General features: G+C 58.7%; 1 protein-coding gene across 1 annotated transcript in view; it reads right to left on the bottom strand.

Annotated features, from left to right (window-relative positions):
• Positions 1-4337: 4337 nt before the first annotated feature.
• Positions 4338-16855, bottom strand: part of KDM4B (lysine (K)-specific demethylase 4B) — a 131204-nt gene continuing 118686 nt past the window's right edge. The window contains exons 18-25 of the mRNA XM_006896435.1: positions 15729-15914; positions 15418-15582; positions 14612-14731; positions 13027-13119; positions 11795-11962; positions 11482-11722; positions 4669-4866; positions 4338-4585 (exon numbers count right to left, since the gene is read on the bottom strand). Of these exons, the coding sequence (XP_006896497.1) occupies positions 4338-4585; positions 4669-4866; positions 11482-11722; positions 11795-11962; positions 13027-13119; positions 14612-14731; positions 15418-15582; positions 15729-15914 (1419 nt within the window). The remainder of the gene's footprint in view (positions 4586-4668; positions 4867-11481; positions 11723-11794; positions 11963-13026; positions 13120-14611; positions 14732-15417; positions 15583-15728; positions 15915-16855) is intronic.

The following is a 16855-nucleotide window of genomic DNA, read 5'->3' on the forward strand; positions in this document are numbered from 1 at the left end:
TGTTCCAGATTATTGTCATACATATAATGTCAAATCATAGATTCCTTCCAGACAGTTCTTCCCCTTATCTGTTTTAATGCAGTGTTCATTATTTATTCACTCTTTTCTTAGTCTCTCCTCAATACCCCCCAATATCTGTCTTATTTTATAACAGTGGTGTTACGCAGTGTTTGTCTGAGATATTTCACTCAGCACAATGTCCTCCAGGCTTCCTCTTGTTGTATGTTTTATGAGTGCATTATTTTTCAGTGCTGCATAATATTCCATTGTGTGAATTTACCATCGTTTTTCTCTGACTTCATTTGTTGATGGGCACTTGGGTTGCTTCCATCTCTTTAAATGTGTGAATAACGCAGCAATAGACACAGGTGTGCATACATCTGTTTGAGTCATGGCTCTGGTTTCTTTAGAGTATATTCCCAGTAGTGGGATTGCTGGTTTCAACATTTGAGAAAGCACCAGACCACCTATCATAGCTGGACCTTTTTATATTCCCGCTAGTAGTGAATGAGAGTTCCGATCTCTCCACAACCTCACCAGTATTTATTGTTTGCTCTTTTCTCCTTTTCTTTTTTTTAAATTAATTTTAATGAAAATTTACAGAGACTTAGGATTTCCATTCTCTTTTCTCCTTTTCAATTCAAGTTGACTCCCACAAGGATTTCCTTTTATGTGGATCCTCCATCAGCACCTGTGGAAGCAGCATTCAAGAAATCAAATTATTTCTTGCATTGGCCAAATCTGTTGTCAAGGACTTCTTTAAAGGGAGAAAAAGGGAGGATGTCCCTTTTTTAAAAAAAATTACTGTTTTGTGTGTGTGTACCGTCAAACGGATCTGACATAGGAGGAGATTGCCCCTCCTTCTCTAGCAGAGCATCTGGTGGACTCAAACCTCGTACCTCTGGGGTTGCAGTGCAGCTTCTTGCCACTAGGGCACCAGAGCTCCCTGAGGATGTCACTGTAAGGATTAAGGTGTACCTTACTCAAATCTGTCACCTCGTATGCATGCAATGAGGGAGGCCGCAGGACTGTGATGCTGGGAAGACCACTGGACATCTCTCACGGACTGCCAGGAGAACAAACACATCTGTCCCAGAAGAAATACAGACAGAACATTCCCTGGAAGGGGGACTGGTGAGCCTTCGTCTATGTGCCTTGGACGTGTTACCAAGATGGACCAGTTCCCGGAGAAGGACATCACGCTTAGAAAAGTAGGGCATCAGCAGGAAAGAGGACAGTCCTGCAGGAGCAGGACGGACAGCAGGACCGCAGCAGCCAGTGCCGAGAGGGCTTGTCCTGTCGAGGATGCTATGAGTCAGAACGACCTGGTGGCTTCTAACTACCTGTCTTTCCTCTGATGGCTGTTCAAAGAGCAAGGTGCGCCTGATTCAGGCCAAGGTCTTCCCAGCTGCTTCCTGTGCTTCTGAAAGTGAGGCGATGAACAAGGACACGAGAAGAATCGATCCCTCGAGCTGTGGCGCTGGAGAAGAGTGCTGAGCATCCCGTGGACAGCCGAGAGGGCAAGGACGTCTGTCTCAGAGAAGTGCAACCAGGGTGCCCCTCAGAGCAGAGAGGGGGACACGTCACCTGCCCTGCTTGGGGCACGTTGTCAGGTGAGGGTAGTTCTTGGGAATGGACATTGTGGTTGGACAGATGAAGGGTCAGCGGAAGAGAGGAAAGCCCTCCACGAGATGACTGGATAGTGTGACTGGAGCAGCGGCTGGGCCGTGGCAGATACAGTGAGGAGGGTTGAGGACAGCACAGGGTTCAGATGAGCTGCTCAGAGCCTCACTCCGGTCCAGTGCCACCACCAACGGTATGCAGGGCTCTTCTTCTGGGCCTTGAAAAGGCAGGACAGCTTCCGGGCTCCCGTCCTGTCTGACTTGGGTGGCGAGACCCTGCTGCTGTGCCACGTGTCCGAGTGTCTGTCGCTCGGCCGTGGTGGACTCGTCTTAAACAGGTTTGAAGGCCTGTTCTAATCATCTGGAAAGAGACCAAGCCTTCATCGTTGTCAGAGAAATCAGCATTTCGGCCCCCAGTACGTCCTCCTTGCCACCTTCCAGCTTACGTCAGGGAAGAGACAGGAGGGGAACCCTTCTACTGGGGTGTACAAGCTATGTGGGGTGACCTGCCTCACATATTTTGGGCACGTTGCTCAGGGAAACTACCCCTTAGAAAAGGACATCATGCTTGGAAAGGTGGGGGGTCAAGGAAAGAAAGGAGGACCCCCAACGGGATGGACTGGCGCAGCGACTGCAGCAGTGGGCTCGGGGTTCAGGTCTGTTGGTGGTGGAGTGGCTCTGACTCGCACTCGACATGGCGGCCCTTCACAACGGCAGCAGCATGAAGCAGAAGACGTTCGCTGTCTCCCTGACTCCCAGCTGCTTCTCTAGGACTTCCCTGTCTCCCCCTCAGGCCCACCCTGGGGGCTGGCGTGTTGCTGGGACAATGGAAGCCGTGCCCCCAACATTTCAAATATCAGCAGGGTCACCCATGGTGGGCAAGTTCCAGCACAGCTTCCAGACTAAGACGAGGAAAAAAGGCCTGGCAATCAACATCTAAAATTGAAAATCCACCAGGTGACAGCAGAATATGGTCTGGTGGTGAGAGGAAGCGCTGGGAACGTCTGTGAGTCAGCTCCTGACCCTCGTTCAGAGGTTGAGAGAAGGGAAGGGGGGACCATTTCCAGCAGATCCAGGGCTGGCTGTTGAGTGGAGCTGGTGGTGGTTGAGTTTGGTGGGTGGAGGCCAGACCAGGGCACTTGGGAGCCACGTTGTTGTTGTTATGTGCCTTCGAGTCACTTGTGACTCATAGCGACCCTATGTACAGCAGCCCTAAACCCTGCTCCATCCCTTGCCAATCCTATTGTCTCCAACATGCCTACCCCCTTTACCCCAGTGACAGAATCAATCCATCTCATTGAGGGTCTTCCTCTCCTGTGCCGTCCTCTACCCTCCCAAGCATGACGTTCTTCTCCAAGGACTGGTCCCTCCTTGCAACATTTCCAAAGTATGTCAGACGAAGCTTCAGAATCCTTGCCTCCAAGGAGCAGCCCGGTTTAACCCTCTCCAGGATGAATCTGTTTGTTCTCCTAGCAATCCATGGTATTCTCAATACTCTTCTCCAGCACCACAGCTCAAAGGCATCAACTCTCTATCTTCTCTCCTCATTGTCCAGCTCTCTGATGCATAACAAGTGATGACAAAGGCCATGGCCTGGAGCCACAGGGGGCTCTAAATAGGAGCAGGGTGAGCCCGGCCACTCAGCTTCATCGTGCAGCTTCTCTTCTCTCACCCAGAGCGTGGCTGGGGCTGACCTCCAGGCTGAGGTGGCCTCATGCTGGACAGCTTCTGGTGGCCCTGAGAGTCAGACACCGCGACGGGATGGAAAGCACGTGCCCGCTGTCACCTTCCTTCCTCAGTACCTGTGTGCTCCACAGGGGAGCGATGACCGACCTGAGACTGCGGGGCCGTGAGGGACCAGGACTCCAACCTCCACACATCACTCACATCTCTTGGTTGGTCTGTCACGTGGAGTTTGGAGGACGGGTCCCTGATGAGGGAGGCACACAGCACTCAGGACAGGAGAGGGCATATCTGTCCTGTCACGGCTGGGGCTCAGGCTGCCACCCTCCCCTCCACACCTACCTGTCCTGACACTGACTGCCGTGGCCCCGGCTGCCACCCTCCCCTCCATCCCTACCTGTCCTGACACTGCTGTGGCCCCGGCTACCACCCTCTCCTCCATGCCTACCTGTCCTGACACTGCAGTGGCCCTGGCTGCCACCCTCCCCTCCATCCCTACCTCTCCTGACACTGCAGTGGCCCCGGCTGCCACCCTCTCCTCCATGCCTACCAGTCCTAACACTGACTGCCATGGCCCCCGCTGCCACCCTCTCCTCCACGCCTACCTGTCCTGACACTGACTGCCGTGGCCCTGGCTGCCATCCTCCCCTCCACGCCTGCCCTGTGCCAGCCCCGGCCAGCCTGCAGCACGGTGGCGTCACATCCCTGTGCATAAGCACAGAAACGTGCGACATCCATTTCATCCACAAATCAAGGTCCCCAGTGCGGTGCCAGGCCACCAGGTGTGTCCGTGGCTGAGAGTGGCTGCCAGCTCGGGGGGGGACACAGGGCTGTGACTCCGTGCTGTGGAGCAGCTGGAGGAGGGGGCACGTGGGAGGGATAGGAGGAGTCTGAGAAGTGGAGTGGTGGTGGCGGGGTGCACGGGGCCGCGGTCCACCCATAAAACCATGCGCTGTGATGATGGACCCAAGCCAGGGCGACAGACTGCAGGGAGGGACGGGGACCAGCAGCTGTGTCCTTCACTGCAGGGCCCTAGGTGGTCGGGGGTGACAGTGGCCAGGGGCGGGGGTAGCCAGGAGTGGGGGGGGGCGGAGGTGAGGGTGGCTCGCGGTGGGGGTCACCAGGGGTGAGAGTGGCCAGGGGTGGTAAGGGTGGCTGGGGGTGAGGAGGTGAGGATGGCCGGGGATGGGGTGGCCCGGAATGGAGGTGGCCGAATGTGGGAGTGACCAGGGGTGGGGGTGGTCTGGGGTGGGAGTGGCCGAAGGTAGGATAGAGGTGGCCTGTGGGGTGAGAGGGTGGCTAAAGGTGGGAGTGTTCCAGGAGTTGGGTGGCCGGGGTGATAGGGACCAAGGGTGGTGGTGACCCGGGGTAGGGGTGGTCAGGGTGCGGGTGAGGGTAGCTGGGAGTGGGAATGTTCCAGGGTTTGGTTGGCCCGGGGTGAGGGTTGCTGGGGGTGGTAAGGGTGGCTGGGGGTGGGGGGTGGGGATGGCCCGGGGTGGAGGTGGCCAGGGGTAGTGGAGAAGGCCCAGGGTGGGGTCACCAGGGGTAGGGTAGGGGTGGCCTGCGAGGTGGGGGTGGTTCAGAGTGGGAGAGTTCCAGGGGTTAGAGTGGCCCCGGGGTGACAGTGACCAGGGGTGGGTGTGGCCAGGGTTGGGGGAGGCCCAGGGTGGGGGTGGCTGGGGGTGGCAGTGGCTGGGGGTGGAGGTGGCTGGAATTGGGGGGTAGCCTGTGGTGGAGGTGGCCGGGGTTGGCGGTGGCGGGGGTGGGGTGTAGGGTGTCCTGCTGAAGCAGCTGACCCTGTGTGCCTGGTGCAGACCAGGTGCCCGCCGTCCTAGTGTCTCTGCAGCCACCGAGCCATCAGCCCCCCTCCCCGGCCCGGTCTTCCTCCTGCTCACTGAACCTACCCTTTACTCAGCCCGCTGTCCTCCTCCAAGGATGGGACCCTCCCACCAACGTGCCCAGAGTGCCGAGACCCCCGTCGCTCCAGCTGCACCTCCCCACGACGGATGAGTCTCTTCCGCTGGCTGTAGGGTGGTCTGTACTTGCTGCCAACTCCACAGCTCAAAGGTGTCAGTGCTTCAGTCCAAGGGGATCACCATTGTGCAGGGCTGAAGGAAGGCACCTGGTGGCACAGTGTGGCCTGGAACCCAAAGGGCTGGCAGTTCGAATCCAGCAGCATCCTCCCATGAAGCCTTACAGCCTCGGGAAGCTAGCCGGGTCACTAGGAGGTGGATTCAACACCACGGCGGTGGGTTGGGTTGGTTGGTGTTTCAGGAGACGAGGTGAGCCTCACCAGTGAGGGACCAGCTCCCCGACGGGAGGACAATGTCGTCAAAGATGTAGAGATAATGTGGAAGCCACCACCTCTCGCCCTCCAGAGACAAAGCTGTCACCCTGGGGACCATGGTGCACCCGGGAACGAATAGCAGAACTGAACTCCACGCAGCTGTCTTCAAAGAGCGAGCCCTTTCCCCCCATCGTGCCACTGCGTGCCTTTGAACTGCCAACCTCAGGCTGAGTGTGGAGCTCAAGCTGCTTCACCAGCAGGAACCTGACTGCCACTCCGGGATAAGCATATTTTTTTCCTGTGAAAAGTCATGTGATTAAATAATCTCAGATTTGTAGGCCAATCAGTCTCCACTGAGATGACTCAGCTCGGCCTTTACGGTGTGAAAACAGGCATGAGCAAATGACTGGGCATTTGGTGTACCAATAAAACTTTATTCACAAATGCAAGTGGAGAGCCAGATGTGGCTCATAGCCTGTGGGCTGCTGTGTCTTGTTCTAAGAGGACACTGGACCCAACATGATGGACCCAGAGCTGCAGCTGTCTGACATACTATCCCACGAAGCATGGCGTTTAAATGTTATTTCCTGAGGAGGAACTTCTCCAACATCTTAACCACCAGCTTACTCTTTCTCTCTGCCTCTGTTCTCATCTGTTCACATCAGGGCACATGCCTAAGCTGTGTTTCTACTTCTTAATGCTGTCACATAAAAATAGACAGATGGAGAAAAGATTGAAGTTTGGCAATGATTTCATCTTTCTTGGATCCACAATCAACACCCTTGGTATCTGTAGTCAGGAGATCAGGAGATGCATTGCACTGGGAAAGTCTGCATTTTGGAACCTCTCTCTCTCTCTCTCTTTTTAAATACTAGTTTATTTACAAAAATCAAATATACTGATTTCGAGAACAGATTCTTCCAATTTTTGGGTTTTTTTCTTTGTTGTTGCATGCCGTCGAGTCAGATCCGACTGGCACAAGAAGAGATTGCCCCTCCTTCTCCAGCAGAGCATCTAGTGGATTAGAACTGTGTGCCTTTGGGATTGCAGTGCAGCTTCTTGCCACCAGGCCACCAGAGCTTTCTTTTTCAGATTTTTGAGGTGCAATGATGTCAGTTTGACTAAAGTGCACCTGATTCAGGCCATGTTTTTTGATCACTTGTTATGCATTTGAGAGCTGAACAGTGAATAAGGATGATGGAAAGAGTTGATGCCTTTGAGCTGTGGTGTTGGAGAAGAGTGTTGAACATCCCAGGGATGGCCAAAAGAGTAAACAGGCAAAAGAATAAATAGGTATATCTTGGAGAAAGTGCAGCCAGAATGCTCTTTAGAAGCAAAGATGATAAAGTTTCGTCTCGCATATTTTGGGCATGTTGCTAGGAGACGCTATTCCTTGGAGAGGGACATGATGCTTGGAAAGGTGAAGGGTCAGTGAAAGAGAAGACCTCAACCAGGCGGACTGACACTGTGTCCCCTGCTGGGACCTGGCGCCGAGACTGGCATGACAGGACACCTGCCCCCTCCCTGCACACAGACCTGTCAGCTGTACACAGTGGAACATGCACAAACTGCTTGTTTTCAGTCCCGCCTGGCTTCCTGGGCCTGGCTGCATCCGGCATTGGCTTGTCCCGAACGGCTGGCTTGACAAGGTTCTAGAAAGTCATGGAAAGAGCAGGGCTCGCAGCGTGGCTGGCCACCTGGAGAGCTGGGCTCGGGAGCCAGTGCCAACTGAAGGTCCATCCTGTAGAGAATGTGCTGGCCTGGGGTAGGGCACCTCTGTGCGGACAGCACCAGGCCTGGCCACGGCTGCTGTGTCCACGTGGGACAGCTTTTGGGCTCTTGGAGGTGGGATGCTGTTATTAGATGTTGTCATCTGTGACTTGCAGTGACCTCACACATAACAGGACAAAACCTCACTCTCTACAGAGCCCAAGCCCCGTTATAGACGCTGTGTCCGTGCAGCTTGTTGACAGCCTTTCTCTCTCTCTCTGACCGTCCACTCTCCACACCTGATCTCACCTTTCAGTGCTATATCAGACAATGTTCCTCTGATCCTTGCAGAGTGTCCAAGGGCCCCTTATTACAAAAGTCGATGGCCAGTCCTTTCTTCCTGGTCTTAGCCTGAAAGTTCCATTGAAACCTGTCCTCCACCAGCAGCCCTGCTGGCACTTGAAACCCCGGTAGCATAGCTTCTAGTATAACACCACCACGTAAGCCACCGCGGCCGGACACGTCAACAGATGTGTTGGAGAGACATTGCCTTTTTGGAAAGTGGCAGCCGTCTGAGTGACTTCCGATCAACCACTTCGGGCCCCTCGCTGGCTCTCGGTCTCTTCTTAGGGGGTTCACTCCCATATGGAACTGCTGGTTTCTCTGCACACTCCTCCCTCCATGTCAGCACCATCCTCCGGTGTTCAAGTCACCTTCATGCTGGTCCCTGACTCTCACAGGCACCACCTAGTTCTTCCCACGGCAGCCAGAGGGCGGCTGTGAGCAGTGAGTCAGGTCCATCCCTCCACTGCCCACAGCCCTCCAGGGCTCCCCTTTGAGTAAAAGCCAGGGTCCTGCCCCGCTGCCCGCTATGGACTGCACTCACCTTCTCTCTCCCCCTGCTCCAGCTTCACACCACAGGACTCACCTGTTTTCTTCCACCAGAATGCCCTCTCCAGACGGGTGACCCCCGCCCTCCCCTCCTCCAGGGCCACCCTAAGCTGTGAGCACACTTGGGTATCTCCCTCCCAACACGCTTTCCTCCGGGCCCCACACGTTCCCTCCCGCCAGCTCCGGAGGGGTGGGAGTGGGTCTGTGCTGGACTCTTACGTTGATCACAAGATCTGATTGGCAGATGCCCTGACCCTGCTCAGTGACACACCTCCCGGGTCCCAGACCAGCTGGGGCGTGTCCACCCGCCCCACCTTTAACGGCCTTCTTGGGCTCTGGGCTGCAGAGCTCTGAGTGGCACCAGAGTGACTTCAAGGCCCTTGATCGTGGTGGCCCGATCAGGAGGGTCCCAAGGCAAAGACATTTGTCACTAGAGCTGGGGTCACGGTCATCACTTCCCCTCACCCGCCAGTCAGAGGACAAGTGCGCCATGGTGCCCACCAAGGAGGGCCTGACTGGAGACCGGGAGCTTCAAGGGCTGGGGTGCGGTCTGAAAGGAGGGTAGGGTGTGTGTGGGTACCACGAGGGGCGGAGCTTATAAGGGAGGATCGCAGTACAGGGCGAGGTCAGGAGGATGGGACTGCAGGGGGGTGTGGGGCAGATCCAGGAGGGTGGGATTGCGGGGAAGAGCTTGGAGGGACGGGCCATAGTGTGGGCCAGGGCCGGGAGGGTGGGACTGCAGTGTAGGGGTGAGGCTTAGAGGGACCGGGCCAGGACAGCAGCCTAGGGGCGGGACTTGGAAGAACACATGGAGTGGGCCGGGGCCAGCAGGCAGGTGCTGCAGCATGAGGGTGGGGCGTAGAGGGGGTGGACCGTGGAGTGGGACTCCAGGAAGGGAGAGACTGCAGTGTGGGCGGGGCGTGAAGGGGTGGAGTATGATGTGTGGGGAGCCAGAAGGGGAGGAGCTACTGTGTGGGCGTGGCCTGAAGGGGTGGGCGTCGTGGGGCGGGGCTTGGAGATGGGCAGTGGTGTGGGCGGGGTCTAGAGGGTGGGCTGTGGCGTGGTTGGGGCTCGGAGGGGTGTGGGCGGGGATTGGTGGGCTGGACTGTGGTGTGGGCGGGGCGTTGAGGGGTGGGCCGTGCGGGCGGGGCCAGGTGGGATAGGACCGCCGTGGGAGGCTGGAGCTTAGAGGGGTGGACCAAGGTGTAGGGCAGGGGCAGGACAGCAGTCCAGGGTGCTGAGCTCAGATGGGTAGACTGTGGTGTGGGGCGGGGATCGTTGTTTTGGGGGGTGGGCTGTGACTGAAAGCAACCAGCCCTCTGGGCAGGAGAGGCTGGACAGAGCTGCTGCGCTCTGCCCGTCAATGTCAGGGTGTGGTCATCAGCTGTCCCGCCTGTTAAGGGTGACGTTAAGAGTCAACAACTTGGACCAACCCTGGAAAAGTCAGCAGGGTCAGTGCTGGGTCAGTGCCGCAGCTTGTCCCAGGGTAAGTGAGGGGTTCTGTCATAGAGGCCCTGGGTACCCCATAGCCTCAGGGCTCACTCACAGGGGACTCACTCTCTGGCCCTGGGGCATAAGGGCCTCATAGCCAGGCGGGGATAGGAACCCCTATCCTCCATGGCTGTCCTCCATGGAAGGTAGATTTGAACCACCAACCCTTCCCATGGCTGGACACGAACCACGAGGTGAGGGGTCTGACAATGGACTTAGGTTCTGGAATGTTCACCTGGCTCCCAGCACTGTCAGCCAGCAGAAGAGCAGGGGGGACAAGGGGACCACCTCTTATTTCCTCCCCTCCAGCCCTCAGGGGCCTGCCCCTCTCTCCCAGCCAGGAACACAGGGAAATGCAGAAAAGTCCAAGGTCATGGCAGGACCATGGTATTAAAGAGCCTTTAATTCACAGGGACTGATAGGAAGCACAGGGCAGTCTCTGTGGTCTGTGGGCGTTTCTCGTGGGTGATATCTCACAGGTGGAGGGGTCAAAAAGTGGACATGTCTCCTACTGCCCCCTCCTCACAGTGCAGAGAGCCTACCCAGTACCGTGAACTCAGCGCTGGGGTCCCCATGGTCCTCGCCTTACACCTGGCATGAGCAGTTTCTGAAAGTCTCTCCTCTTAAATGTAAGTACTGTTAGAACATCATATTAAAAATATTTCGGGGAGCTCTGGTGGCCTAGTGGCAAGGAGCTGCAACTACAATCCCAGAGGCACACGGTTCGAATCCACCAGATGCTCTGCCGGGGAAGGAGGGACAATATCCTCCTGTACCAGTCAGATCTGATTTGACGGTACACTCACACAAAAATAATAAAATAAAAATTATATTAAAAAATATTTCTTTTTCAAATCAGCATACACTCCCATCATCCAGGGCTGGTTGGTTAGGAGGACGCTAACTGGGTGTTGTGGTCCTATGACGTCAAAGGGTCTCTCCCTGGTCTGGCCTTCAAGGACATGCCTATCTGTTTTAATCCAGAGCCCACAGCTGACCCTTCCCTTGGATAGCATCCCTCCTCCACCTCTTGGGACAATCCATAGGGATGTGGGGTTCCAGGGATACAGGGACAGTGGGTTATGGGGTTTCAAAGACTTGGGGTATCTGGGCATTGTGCTGTGAGGTTCCAGGGACTCAGGGGAATCTTGGCAGCGGGCTGTGGGGATCCAGAGACCCAGGGGCATCTGGGCAGCAGGATCTGGTGGCCAAGGCCTCGTCTGGAAATGAACAGGGCAGGCCCCTACCTCAGGCCTCACCCCATTTGCGTCGGCACCCCAGTGCTGAGCCATGCATGTTCTAATGGGACCCTCAGCCCAGAGGCACTGGGATGCTGTGCAGGGAAGGAGGGTCTCTCGTGTCTCATGGGAAAGAAGCAAAGGCGTCAGCAAACGGGAAGAGAAAGTGTTTATTTCGCAAAGGTGTGAGCACACGGGCCAGCGGGACACGGCGCCAGCTACCCCAGTGCAGTGGGCCCCTGGCCCAGGATGCTGGACAGGCACGCTGGGGCGGCCATGGACGCTGTGGAGTCTGGGGTTCGGTGAGTCTAGCCCCACGTCCCGCTCAACGTCCGCCCACCGCTCACTTCAACAACAAACAGAAACAGGGAGACGCTTGTCATCGCCCTTCGCAGATCCCAGTTCTGAGAAAAAGAACGTTTCTGGTCTGTGTGGGTTTTGTTTTGTTTTTTAAAGCCACAAATCTTAGAAAACAACTTTGGGGATTATTTCCTCATCTCGTGTTCCGTTTTTCCTTGCGTTTGTTTAAAACAGTATGTATTTATAGAAAGACCTTCACAAAGGCGGCCTATGTACACGTCACGGTTCCGGGTCGCGCGGGAGGCAATGTGGTAGCACCTTTTCGAGAAGAGCTCTTCACGGTTCAGGGTCTGAGGAGTGAGGTGGCGGCCGCTGGCCCCGCTCCCTGAGTCCGGCCGCGGCCCCGACGCTCGGCTGCTGCGCAGAGGTGGCCTCGGGCCAGGAGGGAGACGAGGCCAGGGTCCCCGCGAGCAGGTGCGGGGCTGGGCGGCCGTGCTGGGCTGAGAGGTCGAGGAATGGACGTGGCGGGAGCTCTAGAAAGCTCTAGAACGGGGCTCCGGACCACCCTGCACCTGGAGCAGGTTCTCCATGAAGGCCAGGTAGTCCGGTCTCTGGGTCACGTCCTCCGCGGTGGCGCTGGGGACGGTGGCGGTCCGTGGGGCACCCACCCGTGGGCGCTTGGCGGCCTTCACGTCTTCACTTGAGAAGGCGCTGTCCTGGGGTGCCCCCGTGCTGACCGACTGTGGAGACCAGTGTACCAGGTGAACAGGGAGCTGACTAGGGCCCCTGCTCCTCAGTGAGTGACCTCCTGAGGCCTCTCAGTGGGTCCTGGTCAGTGGGGGAGCCCCCATCTCACCCTCCCAGCAGGCGTGGTGGAGAGAGGCCTGCTCCCCACTGCTGCCTCCCCTGGGCATGGGAGATGGACAGGTCATTTCCCGTTGGACGAGGACCCAGGAGGCCTTAGGAGAAGGGTCCCCAGGAAACTTCCAGGCCCCTCACTGTTCCTTCTGCACACCTTCTACCACCGTGAAATACGCCACCCTGCCCTCTGGACCTGGTGTTCTCAAAAGTGATGGCACCAGCCTCGCGGGTGTGTGTGTGTGTGTGGGCTCTGAGCCGTGTGGGACAGTGTGAGGGTCCTGTGAGCGTGTGCTCAGGCGGGTGTGTGAGGGAAGGTGAGGAGGGTCCTGTGAGTGTGTGTGGTGTCTGTGTTTGGGCCGGTGCCATGTAAGAGTGTGAGGGTCGTTCCTGTGCTGTGTGAGGGTCCTGTGAGCGTGTGCTCTGCTGGGTGTGTGAGGGGCCTACACCGTGAGGGAAAGTGAGGAGGGTCCTGTGTGAGTGTGGGTGGCCGGGTGTGTGTGCTCAGGGCTGTGAGAGCATAGTCCAGTGTACATGGTCGCGCGTGACTGGGTGTGAGCGGTCAGGGTTCTGCTGTGCTGTGTGTGTTTGGGGTACATGGCTGAGCCCTGTGCTGTGTGTACACAGTAGAGTGTGTGACTGGGTGTGAGCGGTCAGGCCTCAGCTGTGTGTGTGTGTGTGTGTGTGTGTGTGTGTGTGTGTGTGTAGCAGTCCCCTCTGTACCCTCCCACCACATGGGTAGCTTCTTCCCTAGAAGCCAGCCCTTCTCAAGTGTCTCGGTGCCTGTTCTGCCTGTAGTGGGGGTGATGGCGGGGGCAGGGGGGCCGTCCGGCTAGGGGAGGCCTGGTGGATGAGGCCCACTCAGGTGTGATGCCAGGCCAGGGCCCACTTTCCCAGGCCCTCAGAGGGGCTTCCTAACACTGCACCCGGGTCTGCAGGCACTCACCAGCCGTGACCTGACCCTCTTGGGCAGCTCCTCTTCTAGGGTGTAGATGTCCCCCCGCTTCACGGTCAGCTGAGACCCATCCTCAAACTCCACCTGTACAGGGGACATGTTCTCAGGGCCTGTCCACACTGGTGTCCACTCTGAGAGGTCACGGAGGTGCACGGCTGCTGGACCCAGCTGCACCTGAAGCTCAATCTGTCGGAGCTTCCACAGGCACTGCTGACTTGAGTCCTGCCTGACTCGTCAAGGCCAAGTGAAGGCCAGCGGATCATGTGAGCACCCCACCAAGGTCTGGCCCCCTGATCTAGCCAAGCGGCAGAACAACGGTGTCCCCCGACTGTGAGGTGTGGATCCATCACCACACTGCAGGCTACATTCCCGGCACCTCTGTTTCTGCCCTCAGCTCTTGTTCGGCATGTGGTCCCCAGGTGCTCAGGGACAGGAGATGGTCCCTACAGAGTCTAGTGACTCTCTGTTGGCTCTGGGGTCAAGAGGTGGCTCCTGGTTGGCTGTCCCCTGGGGGCTGAGTCTGTCCTGCTGTGGGACAGACTGACTCCATGTCTGGTGACAGGATTCCGCGGGATGCCCGGGCAGCTCGGGCCGGCCGGCTGCTTCCGGGTGCTTCCCAGGGACCCGTGCGCATGCGCTCGGCCCTCGGGCCTGCTGCTGGTTTATTCTCAGCTCTTCCTCACTCTGTGGCCAGCACACAGGCCTATGGGGTTCTCCGGGCTGTGATCCCCACCAGGGCAGACTGCCAGCGCATCCTCCTGTGGAGTGGGGCACGAGGGGTGAGGTGCGGGATTCAAACTGCCGACTTTTCAGACCCTGTCCACGCGCTTGGCCGCGCTGCAGCCCAGGGCTCCCTCCGGCCTCTTCAGCTGTTGCTCATCCCTCTCCCTCACTTCGGCCTTCAAGGGCTGGACCCAGGCGCCCACGGGGAGATGGGCAGAGTGGCGGTCCCTGGCAGGGAGGGTGTGAGGTGCCCAGTGCAGCCAGGTCAGCTCTGCAGCCTCGCTGTGTGAGCACAGGGTTCCTGACACTTCTCTGAGCCTCCGTTCCCATGGTGGCAGGAAAGCCAGGCCGCTGGGGCCCAGCCAACACAGGGGCAGCGTGAGCACCGGGGCTGCCCTGCAATCGTCCGTGGGGATGGTTCACAGGGTCACAGGCTCGCCTTCCAGGGCGTCTCGGGGTGGACCTTTCCGTGAGCAGCTGAGCTGTCCACTGGGGGTTCCACCTGGCCCACGTCACCAGTGTCTCGAGAGGAGGAATTCTGAGGATCCCTCCTCGAGATTCAGCTTTGTCTCTTCAGGACAAGCCCGGATTTGAGCGCACTCCCACCCCCCACCCCAGAGCCAGCACTGACCCCGAGAGATGTGGCACCAGTCCCTAACTACCCAGTGTGAGCCCCACGGTGGGGCTGTCTGTCCTTTCCAAAGTCCAGGAAGGCCTCTGTACTGGTGACTGTGACACAGTGATGTTCTCCCGTGTAAATGGGGGAGCACCTGCACCCCACGGAGCAGACCCCGAGGTTCTGGCCCACCCACACAGCGCAGCCAGCAGCAGTCCGGCCTCGCCCTCATCTCACCTGATAGATGTGACTGGTTATGGAGGAGATGAACTTGGCCTTGTAGAGGTTGCCATCAGCCCACCGCAGCTCCACATACGTGCCCTCGGGCGGCGGCCCCAGGCGGACACAGTCTCTACTCTGCATACAGAGAAAGCAGTGAGGCCCTGGGGTCTGTAACCAGTCACCTGGGTGCTGGGGGAAAGCCACTGTGGGGGGACATTGGGGATGGATGCTGAGGAGGTGCTGGGGGGAAGGCTGCTGGGGGAGGCTGGGGGAAGGATGCTAGGAGATGGTGCTGGGGGAGGTCACTGGGGGAAGGTGCTGGAAGAGGAATGCTGGGAGAGGAATGATGGGGAGGAATGATGGGGGAGGGTGCTGGGAGAGGAATGATGGGGCGGTCACTGGGGGAGGGATGCTGGGGCGGTCACTGAGGGAGGGATGCTGGGGCAGGGTGCTGGGGGAGGACGGTGGGAGATGACACTGAGAGGAACTCTAGGGGTGAGATGCTGAGGGAGGGCTCTGGGAGGGGACACTGGGGAGGCGGGAGCTCAGGTCCTGCAGGAGTTCCCAGGGAAGGACAGCAGAGAGATGGGGAGGCTGGCCACGGCTGTTCTGGGAGGACGGTGAGATAGAGGTGCTTCCTGAGGCCCCCGTCACCCCTCTTCTCAGAGGGCCAGGCCCTGTCCCAAGGGTGATGGCTCCCCTAAGCCCCTCTTGAAGGGTGAAGGCCCTTCCTGCCTCCTCCCTGGGCCTTCCCTGGCCTCCTCAGAGGGACAACCCCGCCTGACACTTGTCTGCGGGCTGGATGCCCCGCCCAGGCTCACGGTGATGCTCTCCGGGTACAGGTTGTCGCTGTAGGAGCCGTCGTCGAAGTTCACTTCGTAGAAGGTCTGTGTGGCGGCGCCAATGACGCGGCAGCGGTAGTAAAGCCCATTGCGGTTCTTGGTAATGACCGTCTGGCCCAAGGTCACGGCCCGCAGGAACTGGGCCTGGGAGGAGTGAGAGTGGCCTTCAGAGGGTGGGCAGGCTGGTGGGGGGCTGGGGTGCAGGCAGATGGGACAGGGGCACAGGTGGGTGGGGGGCTGGGATGCATGCAGACAGCAGCAGGGGCACCGGTGTGCGGGCTGGCACTCACTGCTGGGGTGCCGGCTTTGTGCTTGAAGCAGGTGATGGAGACCACGTAGGGCCAGTCGTCCGGCTCCATGAGCACCCCAGCGGCGTGGGCGCAGGTCACGTGGAAGGACGTGGAGCAGTGCTCGTAGGAACACTGGATGCAGGCGCCCGACACGCGCTTCATGCGCTTTCGACAGTACACGCACTTCTGCGGAGACGGGCGGGGGTGGGCGAGTGGCCAGAGTCAACCACATGGTCCCCGGGCACAGTCACCTGACACCCGGCACGACCGCCCAGTAACAACCACCCCGTCCAAGACCGGCCACGGCCTCCCCAGGGTAACCCTGAGATGACCTTCCACGAGGCGAGACCCAGAGGTCAAAGCACCTCCTGAGGGAGACTTCCCTGACCCGACACTGTCCCCAGGGGATGGCCCCCCAGATCTGGCAGTTTCCCAGGGGTGACCCTACCCCAAGACTCAGCATGTCCTTTAAGCACAAGCCCAGATCCACAACAACTGCCCAGAGACCTGGCATTGCCTCCTAAGACTGACCCTCAGGGCTCCGTACCGTCGGAGGTCCAGTATGTGCCTGTCCTGCGCACTTGGCCTCAGACCCACAGGGACGCCCCCACCAGAGCCTGAAGCCCACTCCTCACCTCAGAGAGAGCACTCCCGGGGGTCACCCCCACCTCGGATGAGCGCCCCACGGGACACCCCCACCTTGGACGGAGCACCCCCACGGGACACCCCCACTTCGGACAGAGCACCCCACGGGACACCCCCACCTCAGACGGAGCGCCCCACGGGACACCACCACCTTGGACAGAGCGCCCCACGGGACACCGCCACCTCAGACGGAGCGCCCCCACGGGACACCCCCACCTCGGACGGAGCACTCCAACGGGACACCCCCACAGGACACCCCCACCTTGGACGGAGCACCCCCACGGGACATCCCACCTCGGAGCACCCCCACGGGACACCCCCACCTCGGACGGAGCGCTCCCGCGGGACACCCCCACCTCGGACGGAGCGCTCCTGTGGGACACCCCCACATCGGATGGAGCACCCCGACATCGGACGGAGCACCCCCACGGGACACCCCCACCTCGGACGGAGCGCTCCTGCGGGACACGCCCACGGGACAC

The sequence above is a fragment of the Elephantulus edwardii genome, unplaced genomic scaffold (genome assembly GCF_000299155.1).
Source record: "Elephantulus edwardii isolate Elephantulus edwardi_28Jun2011 unplaced genomic scaffold, EleEdw1.0 scaffold00185, whole genome shotgun sequence".
Classification (NCBI taxonomy): domain Eukaryota; kingdom Metazoa; phylum Chordata; class Mammalia; order Macroscelidea; family Macroscelididae; genus Elephantulus; species Elephantulus edwardii.